Below are 14,971 nucleotides of genomic sequence, written 5' to 3'. Positions count from 1 at the left end.
CCAAGTCATTGCAAATGGCAAGATTTCGTTTTGTTTTTTTTTTTGATGGCTGCATAATATTCCATTGTATATATATACCACATCTTCTTTATCCATTCATCTGTTGATGGACATCTTGTCTCTTTCCATAGTTTGGCTATTGTGGACATTGCAGTGCATGTACCCCTTCGGATCACTACATTTGTATCTTTGGGGTAAATACCCAGTAGTGCAATTGCTGGGTCGTACGATAGCTCTATTTTCAACTTTTTGAGGAACCTCCATATGTTGGATTTATCTGCTTATGGGTCTGTCTCTCTAACCTAACTATAAATTCCTCAGGGGGCAGAGACCATGTCCATCTATCTTATTTCCCAGTCTTTAGCAGAGTGCTAGAACATTGTGGGCACTTGGGCAACTTTTGTTGAACTAGACTTTTAAAGTTAACTCTCTCACCAAAAGGTGATTAATTTTCATGAGGATCAGTTTCAGCCAAGAAGGAAAATTCTTTCTTGACCAGTCAGAAGTTATTTTTCCAGAAACACAGGTTATACCTCTTACTCTGCATTTTTTTCTAATCGTTAAGAACATTGATAAGGATTCTGTTTTTCTCCATTTACAAAGAGTACATTTTAAAATGCCACCCTAGTCAATGATACAGAAGCCAGTCTTCCATATCAGAGTCTAGTATCACAGAGCTACAGATAAGAGAACACAGTGATGTCCTCTAGTCCTTCATTCCCAGAGGGAAGGACTAGGGATTAATCATTCAATCTCTAAGTACTTCTTGAACTTCATTCTCTATACTGTCCACCCAGGCAGTTAAAAGTATCTCAAGCAATACAGATAAAGCCTTATCAAAGAAATGCTTATCTATGGTGAAATATTTCATATAATATGTTATATATGGAAAACAGGACAAGATTTTATCCTCTATGTAACAGAATATGTTGATCTTGCTTCTCTTCTCAGATCTTTTACAATGAATGTAGTCTTTTTTTTTTTTAATTTTATTTATTCATTTGAGACACAGAGATACAGAAAGAAAGAGAGAGCATGAGCAGAGGCAGACAGAGAGGGAGAAGCAGGCTCCCCGATGAGCCAGGAGCCCGATGTGGGGCTCGATCCCAGGACCCAGGGATCATGACCTGAGCTGAAGGCAGACGCTTAACCATCTGAGCCACCCAGGCGCCCCGAATGTAGTCTTTGATATTAGCCCTTGGCAAATGTCTTACATTGGTTTTGAAAAGAGTTGCCATAAAAAAGCAGAAAATATTTTTCATTTGACTCTTGATGAAAGCAAAAATTCATGTTCAATACCAGAAGGGCATAAATTACTTAATAATTTTTAAACCACTCTAAAAATTTTTCATTTCTCACCATTAGAATATCTTCAGGGCTAGTAGTAAGTTGATGAATAATTTGAAACATCTGGAAACATCTGCAACAGGAAAAGTTTTAACATACTCTAGTCATCAAAAACTTGTCACTCGAGACAAACCCACTAAATCAAATGAATATATTTTAGGCTAATACTAATTATATATTACAAAGAACTACAGAATACGTTTTTCAAAAATTACACTGATCTGGAAGGATAAATGACTGAAAACAGAATGTTACTCTTAAGTGGGAAATACTAGTTTCCCTTTACCATACCCCCTACCCCCTGTTGATAGCAGCAAACAGGGAGAAAAATCAATAAGCCTACATTTTCACGTCTAAAGAATATTCTAATACAGTGTAACTTTACAAACAACATAAGTCACTAAAAATACTGTCAGTGGTCTAAACAGCTGGAAAAAAATGCTATATGTCAAGTTATACTCTCTATACCAGATGGCTACCCAATTCCTTTAACTACTAAAATCTGGATTCTTATAGACTATTTATAATCTCGAAACAGTAATAGAGATAAAAAGAAGTATGTCCATAACCTCCCCAAACTCACTCTTCTAAAGTTCTTTTCTTTCCCTTGTCAATCATAGTCATCTGATGGTGGATTTTAAGACCTGGCTTCTTGGCTATCAATTTCTTCATGGTATTAGAACTAATGGATCCATTCAGGTGGGCATGAAGTTCCTAAAACAAGAGAATACCATCAGTAAAAACTTCTCAAGTATCCACCAGATTCACAGCATCCTACCAGGTACCGCATGTTTGTAATCTGCACTAGGCAAACTGTCTACTAGATGTAGCTATATAACTTTTAAAGTTTATAAAATTTACAAATTCTACCTATAAAATTTACTTTTCTTTGTGGAAAAAACAAACACAGGCATCCTTATAATAAGCAACCACTCCAGAATTCTGTGGTTGAATTCTCACCACTTTAGGTAATTCTGAGTAAAAGGCTGTCTTCCGTGGCTGTTGGTGTTCCTCTGCTTCCATCACGATTTCGCAGAATAAAAAGGTCTTTCTCCAAATACTCTTATTCTTGTTATGAACAGTATAATGTGCTTCAGTCAGTAAATTCTGTGGTCTTGAATTTCCTTCAGATTGCTTTATGTCCATACATTTTGATAAGATAACCTGTATATGTAGCTCTGGGCTCAGCTTCCCCTATTTAAACAAATGTGAACATTTTCAGTGGTTGACATAAAAACAAAGAAACAGAATTCTGCCACTTTATCCCTCAAAAGACAAAAGCCCCTTCAATGCTATTTAAGCAAGTTAGCAATCTAACCTAGAAATAAGAAAAGGCCTCAAACTGGTAAGAAGTGAATGAAAATCTGAAATTTAGTAAGGTGTATTCCTTACCTGTTAGACCTTTCTATAAAACTTTTTTTTTTTTTTAGATTTTATTTGGTTGAGAGAGAGCGCGCACACACACAGGGGCTAGGGGAGGGGCAGAGGGAGAGAGAGCAGCAGACTTCCTGCTGAGCATGAGCCCCATGCAGGGCTTAATGCGGGGTTCGATCCCAGGACCCTGGAATCATGACCCAAGCTGAAGGCAGATGCTTAACCAACTGAGCCACCTAGGCGCCCCTATAAAACTACTTCTGAAAGAAGAAATTTATAAAGCCTATTTTGGGTAAAAGTTGACATTTTTGAGCTGTTTAAAAAATGTAAAGGAAGGGCAGAGGTAGTAGAGTCAGATGGACCCACATTAATCGTTATACCAGTTCTGTCATTTAGTAGCTGTATGGCCTAGTTACTAAACTAATGGTTTCAGTTTCCTTATTTGTAAAAATGGGATACAAATGCACAGTAGCTCTGATGATTAATAAAGTAATTTAAATTCCCCTCTGCTATGCTCCCATATAAGTTAGTGACTACCTTTAAATTAGCACTTTGTCACACTGTTTCTCAATCACGGACTGGTTTTTTGTTGTTGTTGTTGTTGTTTTTTAAGTACGTTCCATGCTCAGCATGGAGCTCAACATGGGGCTTAAATCAAGACCCTGAGATCAAGACCTGAGTTGAGATCAAGAGCCTGATGCTCAACCAACTGAGCCACCTAGGCGCCCCATCTCAATCACTGATTTACTTGTCTTTCTTCCTCACCAGCCATAAACTTCAGAAGAACAAGGACTATGGCTAATTCTACCTCCCTAACACCTAGGACAGTGCCTAGCACATTGTAGGTGATAAATAAATCCTAATTTCCCTTCACATCTGAAGGTGGCTTATAAATAAGATAAAATTCCAAATGAAGTTTAGTGATTTTTCAGAATAGCCACCCTGAACCTCTGGGTTCTCACATATTAATGATGATGATGTTGACAAGAAGAGCAATTTTTTTTTAAGATTTTATTTATTTATTTGAGAGAGAGAATGAGAGAGAGAGAGAGCATAAGACGGGGGAGGGTCAGAGAGAGAAGCAGACTCCCTGCTGAGCAGGGAGCCCAATGCAGGACTCGATCCCGGGACTCCAGGATCATGACCCGAGCCGAAGGAAGTCGCTTAACCAACTGAGCCACCCAGGCGCCCAAGAAGAGCAGTTTTCATTCAGAGCAGACCAGATAAGTAGCAAGTGCTTTTACTATTATTGTAATTCTTGCAATAACTGCAAAATAAATATTTTGCCACATTACAAATCAATAAATTGATAGAGAGGGGGTAAATAAGTTTTCACAATATTAAAATGGGGAAAAAAGAAAACAGTTTGGGGGCGCCTGAGTGGCTCAGTCGGTTAAGAGTGCAACTCTTGGTTTCAGCTCTGGTCATGATCTCAGGGTTGTGGCATCAAGCCCTACATAGGGCTGTGGGCTCAGCGTGGAGTCTGCTGGAGATTCTCTCTCCCTTTCCCCCTCTGCCCCTCTCCCCTGCTTGTGCATTTGTGTGAGCTTTCTCTCTCTCAATAAATAAATAAAATCTTTAAAAAAAAAACAAGTTTGTACAGGACCACAGAGCCACAGAAATCCACAGAAAGGCCAACACAGTATGAAATAAAAGTGGCATTTCAATAGAATGCTATAGTAAGTGCTTCATAAATAGTAACAAATGAAAAAGATAGGCTGTTTAACTAATATGCTTACACTCCTACCAAAATATACAGAAGACAGCATTAAGATGGAAAAACACACCTTATCTCCCATAGGTAAAATCAATTTGCCATAAATTGATTTTTAAAGTATGTGTTAATCAAAATATTCCCAAAGTTATTTTTTAGAAATTGATTTTTAAAGTTCATGTGGAAGACATAAAATTATCCAGAAAAAATTGTGGATCTCAAAAGAAAAATATCCAATATTAGTGAAGGTGTGAGTAAAAGTTCTGGTGGAAACAGAACTTGGGATGGTCTTTTTGGAAAGCAATTTGGCAATATCTAACACACACACACACACAACACAAAACACCATTTATTTTCTGACCAAATAATTCTACTTCTAAGAATTTATCCTAATCTTATAGGATATGCACAAATACATTTCTTTTTTTTTTTTTAAAGATTTTATTTATTTATTTGCGAGAGAGAGAATGAGACAGAGAGCACGAGAGGGAGGAGGGTCAGAGGGAGAAGCAGACCCCCCGCTGAGCAGGGAGCCCAATGCGGGACTCGATCCCGGGACTCCAGGATCATGACCTGAGCCGAAGGCAGTCGCTTAACCGACTGAGCCACCCAGGCGCCCCAAATACATTTCTTATAACATATAATAGCAAAAAATTGGAAACAACCTAAATGTCCATCAGTAGGCTACTGGCTAAATTAATTATATCTCAATCCAACTGAATATCTATGACTATAGGGAAAGACTTCTATGATATAGTGTTACTTCCAAAAAGTAACAAAATATATTGCTTAGAAAGACGGCATTTATGAACAAAGCATATTTTATTTATTTATAATTACGGGTTGGAAGTGGCAAAGGTCAGGGGAGAGAATTTTACTTTTACTTACCTTACATAGTTTTCTGCAATTTGAAGATTTTACAACAAGCATGTAATACTTGATTGCTTTCTGAAATAAGTTTAATAAATTAAAATGTTAAATAATCAATAAATTTGGGCGCCTGGGTGGCTCAGTTGGTTAAGCGACTGCCTTCGGCTCAGGTCATGATCCTGGAGTCCCTGGATCGAGTCCCGCATCGGGCTCCCTGCTCGGCAGGGAGCCTGCTTCTCCCTCTGACCTTCCCCCCTCTCATGTGCTCTCTGTCTCTCTCATTCTCTCTGTCTCAGATATATAAATAAAATCTTTTTTAAAAAATCAATAAATTTATATAATTTACTTAATAATTTAATATAAATAATAAATTATTTATAAAATAATTAAATAATTTTAAAAACTTGCAAAACAGGGGTGCCCAAGTGGCTCAGTCAGTTAAGTGTCTGCCTTAAGCTCTGGTCAGGATCCCAGGGTCCTGGGATAGAGCCCTGTGTCGGGCTCCCTGCTCAGTGGGGAGTCTGCTTCTACCTCTCCCTCTCCCTGCCACCCCTGCTTGTGCTCCCTCTCTCTCAAATAATTAAATAAAATCTTAAAAAAAAACTGCAAAACAATTTTATTATTATGAATTGTGAGAGGAAGAACTTTTATGTTTAGACAATAGAATGACAGCCTAAAAGGACATTTTTCATAGCAGGCTGATAATAAATCTGACAAGTGGCTAGCTTTTTAAATATATTTTCAATCCCACTCTAGGGTCCTGATCTTATTTTGTGCTACATTCAAACCTCCCTCCAGACTGACCTTTAACTAGCTGTGAGTAAATTTACTGACCCATTGGCTACAATATTAACCTCTGGAAATTTGAGATCCACCGAAAAGCACTATTTTTACACATTTAAAAAACTGTTGTTTCACTGATCCATGCCTAAGATACTACCATCAACAAAACCATGCCGTGCCAAATTCTACCTTCCTGGGCTAAGTTTGGTGTGGGTGGGAAGAAGCTATGGTGGGAGTGAGGAGCGGAAAGGCAACACATTGAGATAAGATCTTTCTACATTTGTACTGTATTTCATCAAGTTAGAGCAGGGCCAGAACCAAGTCTCCTGTCTCCCAGAGAATTTTTTTCATGCCCCCAAAAGAAAAGGGAACTCAGAATAATAAAGACATGTGTTACTCTTTTTTTTATTAAGCACTTATCATGATCCAGGCACTGTGCTAAGTTTCTTAGATGGTTATTCTACTTAATCCTCACAACAACCCATGAGATATTATTATCCTCATTTTACCTAAGAATAAACAGATTAAAAAATAATAATCAGAAAACAATCCTATGGTACCCAAATCACAAATTTTGCTCCATTCTCTTTCTTCCTGAATCAGTTTTCTTAATCTGTTCTTTATCAAAAAAAGTAGTATTTCTAACAACATATCACCTAAATTTTACTTGTCATTAAATATTCACTTCTACAGCACTATATATATTTTTAAAAGTCCTACAATTCTTTTTGTTTTTCTTCTTCCTTGGCCCTCAATCAGCTCTGAGACATCTCAGAAAGCAGCACTTACTCCTCTCATTTTAGACGTGAAGATCCCAGGCCATTCCCATCAGAGGCAATTCCAAACACCTCAACACGCCACTAGACCCAATCACCTCACACTGAACTGACAACCCAGCTGCCAGTGTTACAGAGATAAGAGAAGCCATCGGGCAAGAATTTTATTTCTCTCTGCCCTCACTTACACCTAAACTTACCTTTATCTGTATACTTTCTTCTCTCATAAGTCAGAGAAAAAGGATTCATTCTTCTGTCCTCAACACTAATATGTGCCCTAGATCCCATTCCCTCCTAGCTATTTCAAGTCTTTACTCCACCAGTTAATCATCTCAATTTTCTGTTCCTTCAACCTCTCTCTCCATTGGCTAATTTCCCTCAGGGAACCAATATGCATGTACATTATTTGCTTCCACCTAAAAGCAAACAAACAAAAACCTTTCTTGTATCCCATATTCCTCTTTACTGCCCTGTCTCTCCTTTCATTCTAAGCTAAGCTCCTTGAAGGCATAATTTAGACTGGCTGCCTCCATTTACTTTCTCCCATTCACTGAAACATGAATTCTGCCCTTACTGCTCCACAGAAATTGCTCTCCATGAAGTCATTAAGAGCTCTTCAACACCAAATCTAAAGACACTTTTCAGTTATCAAACCTTTATCCTGACTCAAACCTCTGAGTTCCAGTATCCAAATCCAAATGGGCTAGACTCCTAAACTCCTGCTCTTAATCATTCTGCTAGACTGCTTCAAAGTAATCATACTTACAGTTACTGATTTCCTTCTCCACCTCAGCCCCTGCAGTTAGTAACCAAATTCCAATCCATAAATGATAAATCTCCTAAATATCTCTGGAAGCAGTTTCCTACGGGTGATGACTTCCAAACACCCAACTCAGAAACTTAATGGTTATTTTAAACCCCCGACAAGACTCAGACCGTATCAGAGGGAATAATCACCTCTCTTCTGTGATTTCCCTCTTCCGTGGATATATTCAACACTACCCTAGAATCACAGACTTTTCGAAGTGGAGGGGAATGTCATTTTATAACCGAGAAACAGAGGCTGAGTGTTTTACTTATTGTCAGCTTTGCACAGAGCCCGGAATACAAGGGAACTGATAGTATGTACCTGTGGGGAAACATTTATCGGGCGAATCACAACCTCTGTAAAAGTTTCATTTTGCACCTGGCCTCAATGACTTGTTTTCAGATTTAAATGGGATCTCTTTTTAAACTATGAAAGCATTAAATAAATGAGTAAGTACTAGTAGTTAGCATCTGAGAAACGACCCCTTCTTCTCCTTGCCCACAAACCAACGTCAGTGGTTCTAACCCTACTTTGCCCCACCGGATTACTCAATGCTGACCCTGCAGTCCAAGGAGGTCTGGTTGTCAGTCCCCACACACTCACCCCTTAAAGATTTCTGTTAACAGCTGAGTCAACTATGAGGACTTAGCGAAATTCTCCCTTCAGACGGAAAGGCTTCTAGAAAAGGGACAACCGGAGCTTCCCTGACACAGTCCACGTGCCCACAATAAGCCGTAGGGGGTCAGTCTTCCGCGAAAACGCAGTCCCAGAAAATCCAAAAAAAGTCAATCACAGTCGAACTTTAGCACAAGCTACACCCTCCTCAATTCTGATTGGTGAGGTGCCCTCTTTGCGGAAGTGGTGCTCACACACCCGGAAGGGGAGTCACGGAAGAGGGGTGCTTTTTCCGTACAGAAATCCCCGAGGTGGGTACTGCAGAACGAAAGAGGGCTCACCCCGGTGACGGACCGCCGCTCCTCTCCCTCACCTCGGCCATGGGCCCGCGGAGCCGCGAGCGTCGGGCGGGGGCAGTACAGAGCACCAACGACAGCAGCGCCCTCAGCAAGAGTTCCCTGGCCGCGCACGGGTACGTGCACGACCCCTTTACCGCGTTGCTCGTTCCGGGGACCGCGCGGCGCGCGCCGCTCATCCACCGCGGCTACTACGTCCGCGCACGCGCCGTGGGGCATTGCGTGCGTGCCTTTCTGGAACGGACGTGCGCGGCCCCCGGCGCTCCTCGCGCCCAGATCGTGTCGTTGGGAGCGGGTTCAGATTCGCTGTATTTTCGCTTGAAAACTGCGGGCTGGCTGGCCGGTGCTGCAGTCTGGGAAGTCGATTTTCTGGACGTCGTCCGGCGCAAAGCGGAGAGGATTCAAGATACGCCGGAGCTGAGCGCGTTAACCGGGCCTTTCCAGAGTAGGGACCCTGCGTCAGCGTTGTGCTTTGAGAGTGTGGACTACCGCCTCCTAGGCCTGGACCTGCGGCAGCTCCCGCGATTGGACCAGGCCCTGGCCGCCACCGGCCTTAACGCGGCCGCGCCCACTCTGCTCCTAGCTGAGGCCGTGCTGACCTACCTTGAGCCGAGTGATGCCGCGGCCCTCATCGCCTGGGCAGCCCAGCGTTTTCCTGATGCCCTTTTCGTGATCTACGAGCAGATGAGGCCGCATGACGCCTTTGGCCAGGTCATGCAGCAGCATTTTCGGCAGATCAATTCTCCCCTGCACGGCCTAGACTGCTTTTCCGACGTGGAGGCCCAGCAGCACCGCTTCCTTCAGGCTGGCTGGACTGCCTGCTGTGCTGTGGACATGAATGAATTCTATCGCTGCTTTCTCCCCTCAGAAGAATGCCAGCGCATGGAGAATCTTGAACCTTTTGATGAGTTTGAGGAGTGGCATTTGAAGTGCGCCCACTATTTCATTCTGGCCGCTTCTAGAGGAGACACTCTCTCCCAAACTCTGGTGTTTCCACCCTCAGAGGCATTTCCTCGAATAGATCCTGCTTCTCCATCAGGCGTCTTCCCTGCCAGTGTAGTCACTAATGACAGCAAGGGCCCAAACCTTAAGAGATATGGGCATGCCTCTGTCCTTTTGAGCCCAAGCATTATTCTTAGTGCAGGAGGATTTGGAGAGCAAGAGGGACGGCATTGCCGAGTGAGTAAGTTTCACTTGCTCTCAAGATATTGTGACTTTGAATGGAAAGGCAACCAAATACACAGTTGTGGGACTGGAACCCAGTGGGATGGACGCCTTTATCACACCATGACAAGACTTTCAGATACCGAGGTTTTGGTTCTGGGAGGGAGACTGTCTCCAGTAACTCCAGCCTTGGGGATTCTCCAACTTCGTGTCTCTAAGAGTAAGGATAATAGCACTGAGGACCTAAATGTGACAATAACAAAGGCCGGCCCAGAAGATTCCACGTTGTCATGTTGGCGGCATTCAACAACAGAAGTGTCCTTTGAGAATCAGAAATACTTGTTTGTGTATGGGGGTCGAAGTGTGGCAGAACCTGTACTAAGTGACTGGCATTTCCTACATGTGGGGACAATGGCTTGGGTCAGTATCCCAGTGGAGGGGGAAGTACCTGAAGGTCGGCATTCACACAGTGCCTGCAGCTGGCAAGGGGGAGTCCTTATTGCTGGAGGTCTGGGTGCTTCTGAGGAGCCACTGAGCTCTGTACTCTTTCTAAAATCAATCTCTTGTGGATTCCTCTGGGAATCAGTAGTCATCCAGCCTCCCATTACTCCAAGGTACTCACACACAGCTCATGTGCTCAATGGGAAGCTTCTGCTTGTTGGAGGGGTCTGGATTCATTCTTCCTCAGTTCCTGGAGTGACTGTAATTGATTTGACTACAGGATTGAGCTCTGAGTATCAGATTGACACAACATATGTGCCATGGCCATTAATGTTACACAATCATACCAGCATCCTCCTTCCTGAAGAGCAGCAGCTCCTGCTCCTTGGAGGTGGTGGGAACTGCTTTTCCTTTGGCACCTACTTCAATCCCTATACAGTGACGTTAGACCTTTCTTCCTTAAGTGCTGGACAGTAGGACTGAACTTTTGATATATTGAGGACCCACTAACGTAAACAATAAAGGTTTCCACAATAGGATTTGACTGTGGTTATAGACATTACTACTCCTTCCTTCTCCTGCTTTTTCTTCTCATTAGCACTACTATCCAGTGCAGAAAGTGAAGGAGGTTGTTAAAACATACCAACATTCAGAGAGATGATACAAAAATAAAACATGATTATCTGAAGAGAATGGTTATACAGTCCTAGAGTAGGAATTGGGGAGCCTTTGGATTCCTGTGTGTCTAGTTTTTTGGTTTTCCTCATCTAAGTTTATCCATTTATTGAGTTACCAGATCTTTAGCCTAAGTCAATTGAAAAATTTCCCATTCTCGGGCTTTGAAAAAATTTAACACAGATCCTTGGTAAGAATACAAGGTTGATAACTCTGATTTCTCTTCAGAGTACATAAATCTTTTGCTTTTTACCAAAGATTTCCATGGAAAGATATTGAGTTTTTAGCCAATTTTTGAGGCCTTATTTCTATGAGGCTTCTTTTAAAAAAGAATATAAGGTTGAATATGGCTGAGGAAACATGGTTTGACCTCATGCTTCATGTATGAAATCTGAAATGAACCCAGTTACCTTATCAGATATGGACATGAATAAACCCTGGGAAACAAAGGGCTTAACACCTAGGCATCTGGCAAGGCTATGGGTGGGCTGGATACTAAATAACTGGGAGGAATATGATCCGAAGGTGGAAAGGCTGCTCTGTATTTCTTGTTTCTAAATTCACCACAGACTACCTCCAACTTGCAGGAAGGATCAAAGCTGGATGTTGATGAAATGAGTGTTCTCAGCTATGTAGTAGTTAGTTCTAGAATTCTAACCTAGAAATGACTTAAAAGCCCAGGTTATACCTTCCATTATGCTACCTCTCAGATGGTGCCATCAACCATTATTATCTCATTAGCTTTGGTGGGGGGAGAGAAAAGGCGGGGGTGGGGGCGGGGATTGTCAAGAGAACGTGGATGTGTGCCAGACCTAAACTGGTAGTGCAGTGGTGCCTCTTCTCTTGAGTACTGCCTAGTGTGGTGCATTATGAGTAATTGGGCTTGTTCTCTCCAGAGAAATTACCCACATTTTCTGTAAGTGATTACCAGATTAAGCATGCCCTCCACCTTTAACCCTATACATGCATCATACTCAGTTAAGGAATTATTCGCTTCTCAAGCTCTACTCATTAGAACACTTAAAAGTTTTGTCAGCAGCATTTACTCTGTGCCTCTGGAGCAGCACTCAGTATGGACTAGTGCTGGATTCCAGTTTCATAATTAGAGATGTGGACCAGATTGAGAACTGAAGTTGGACAATGATTTTTGCTTCTCCAACTCACCGGAATATTTTTGTTCTAAAATTCTGGTATGGAGCCTGGTGCAGTTATGAGAGTTAATGAAAGACTTTTACCTCATTTAGTGATTGTACTTCTTTTTAGACCAGAAAAACTAGTTAAGGAAGGAAGACAATTTCTTATTTTGAATCTCTACTCTGTCAGGGTCTCAAAAACAGTGTATCATACCACTGAGGATATGAAAACAAAGTTAAGAACAACTCTTCTAGGATATGTTCTTCAAAGGCCAGTGCTGTCACTCCTTTGTGTGCTTTCTGGATTTTACCACCAACTGTCCATTTTTTATCTTTCTGCAAATTTAACCCTCCTTAGTGATGTTAGGAAGTTGACATGGAACAATAATGTTCCAGTAGTGCCCAGGCATTATTTGGTCTTCTCTTTCTGTGCTCTCAGACCTTGAAGTCCTGGTTTATTCTCTATGCATTTGTAATCCCAAACCCAATCTTAACAACTCATGCCTACTCTGGGCCCATCTCACATGACATCTTTTGGAAAACACTCTCATATGACAGCCCCAAATGTAGCCAACTACTCTTTTCCTGTGGGAGAGACGCCTGTGCTCTTTGGAGAATCTGGTGAATAAGAGAACTAGTCACTAAGGTGAGTTCTTAATCATAGGGGCCATCCAGGGGCGCCTGGGTGGCTCAGTTGGTTAAGCAACTGCCTTCGGCTCAGGTCATGATCCCAGGGTCCTGGGATCGAGCCCCACATCGGGCTCCCTGCTCGGTGGGAAGCCTGCTTCTCCCTCTCCCACTCCCCCTGCTTGTGTTCCCTCTCTCGCTGTCTCTGTCAAATAAATAAAAAAACCTTAAAAAAAAAAAAATCATAGGGACCATCCAATAATGTCTAGTGTGACATTAAAACTAAACTCAGCTTTTTGACTGGAGTAATGAAGGGGATATAAAATAGCGTTAGGCTGGCAAGGAAGGTCATCAGTCCTCGCTGATCATGTTTGGACTTGATGTTTAAAGAGAGAAGAAAAATATGTAGAGCAGAAATTATGAAATTTATAATCAGCCTCAGAGGAGATTGAGATTTCCTTGGATGTCAATAATTATGTAAACAAAAGATTTCTGTCATTCCACAGTTTATTTTTTTTATTTTTATTTTTTAAAGATTTTATTTATTCATGAGAGACAGAGAGGGAGAGAGAGAGAGAGAGAAGCAGGCTCCCAAGGAGCAGGGAGCCCGATGTGGGACTCGATCCCAGGACCCTGGGATCATGACCTGAGCCGAAGGCAGACGCTTAACCATCTGAGCCACCCAGGCGCCCCGTCATTCCACAGTTTAAAGACTGTTCACTTATCTTTCTTGGTCAATGACATAAAGCACTTGGTTGGGAAGGGGCAGTTCCTTGACTAGGGGAAGGAACTGGGTCTATCTAGTTCACTTCGCTATCCCCAACATAGTAGATGCTTAATAAATACTTGTTGGTTGGAGGTCCAATTTGATACTCAAATAAATTATATTTGCATATTACTATTGTACATACCATGCACAAACGGATGTCAAAATTCATTTAATTAGTGAGTGGGGGGAGTATTAAAGTTTTAAAGACCTCCTATTTAAGAGTTTTTAAAATTCAACTGTTTTAACCTGGGTAAACGTGGTAGGCTCCCTGGTGTTACTCCTAGCTTTATAGATTACACTCAAACCTTCTCCCTGATTGCAATTTCCAGCTGATCTTCATGCCCTTTTGTTCAACAATGGACCATGGTTATCCCATATCCTTTGCAAATGAAGTGAGCTAACTTTGCCAAAAGGCTAATCTGAGGATGTAGGAACATGCAATTAAATGTGCTCATAAGCAGATACACACAGGATCTTACTAGGATGTGGTGATGCTTCACTGGGCATGACTTGGTGTGTAACAAAGTTTAATACAGGGAGAGGAAAAACCTTGCCCTAATATTTATGCAAAAAGTCATTTGCCACCTAAATGGCAGTCTAAAGCTAGAAAATAAGTTGTAAATTTAGGATATTATACTACATTATGCTTTTCTCATTCCCTAGCCTTTGTCCACATTTTTAGGCTTTTCATTAGAGCCTCTCAACATCTGATTCCTATGTAGACTTTTACTATTTCAGAAAAAGTTAGTAAAGCAGATCTTCCTTATGTATGGATATACCAGCAACTTAAGCAATACTTAAGAGGAAAAAACCAACTTTGCCATCACCTTTCCTTCTCCCAAAGAACTCAACTGAAAAGGCAGTTTAGACCTCAATCCACTGAATTTAAATTTGGACAATTGAGTTCAGCCAACAATTTTTTGGGGGGAGGGCAGGAGAGGCAGAAGGAGAGGGAGAGAGAGAATTTTAAGCAAGCTCCACACTCAGCATGGAGCCCAACGTGGGACTTGATTTCACAACCCTGAGACCATGACCTGAGCCGAAATCAGGAATCGGATGCTTAACTGAGCCACCCAGGGGCCGCCAGACAACAATTTTTATTTCCAGGGCACTACACATGGTAAATGTTCAATTACGTAACATGAAGGATGGATATATGTTTGATTCAGGCTAAAATTAGTAATAAATAGTGAGTTGTAATGTTAAGATCAGAGATTATCCCCAGAAAATCAAAATATATTGCAAAGTCATAGTAATTACTTTGATATTGGTGCCAGAATAGACAAATAGATAGAAGGAACAAAGAATCCCTGTATAGGGATGCCTGGGTGGCTCAGTTGGTTAAGTGTCTGCCTTCAACTCAGTTCATGATTCCAGGGTCCTGGGATTGAGCCCCATATTGGGCTCTCTGCTAAGTGGGGAGCCTGCTTCTCCTCTCTCTCTGCCTGCCACTCTGCCTGCTTGTGCTCTTTCTCTCTCTCTGTCAAGTTAATAAATAAAATCTTAAAAAAAAAAAAAA

At 41.6% G+C, this 14,971-nt stretch overlaps 1 protein-coding gene and 1 pseudogene across 5 annotated transcripts in view; one reads left to right on the top strand and one right to left on the bottom strand.

Moving 5' to 3' along the window:
- Positions 1-14,971, bottom strand: part of MAPDA (N6-Methyl-AMP deaminase) — a 57,908-nt gene that overhangs the window by 20,902 nt on the left and 22,035 nt on the right. For 3 of the 5 annotated variants that reach the window (XM_081829532.1, XM_081829534.1, XM_081829536.1), the window contains exons 1-4: positions 8,629-9,140; positions 2,308-2,541; positions 1,931-2,061; positions 1,360-1,420 (exon numbers count right to left, since the gene is read on the bottom strand). In XM_081829532.1, the coding sequence (XP_081685658.1) occupies positions 1,360-1,420; positions 1,931-2,061; positions 2,308-2,541; positions 8,629-8,862 (660 nt within the window). In that variant the 5' untranslated portion in view covers positions 8,863-9,140. Of the gene's footprint in view, positions 1-1,359; positions 1,421-1,930; positions 2,062-2,307; positions 2,542-8,275; positions 9,141-14,971 lie in introns of those variants that run through there. The other 2 variants (XM_081829535.1, XM_081829533.1) reach the window with 2 other exon arrangements.
- Positions 11,132-11,240, top strand: LOC115940390 (U5 spliceosomal RNA; annotated as a pseudogene).

Source organism: Leptonychotes weddellii, chromosome 9 (assembly GCF_054177405.1).
Source record: "Leptonychotes weddellii isolate Sample4059 chromosome 9, ASM5417740v2, whole genome shotgun sequence".
Classification (NCBI taxonomy): Eukaryota; Metazoa; Chordata; class Mammalia; order Carnivora; family Phocidae; genus Leptonychotes; species Leptonychotes weddellii.
This window is presented reverse-complemented; position numbering and strand designations above follow the sequence as displayed.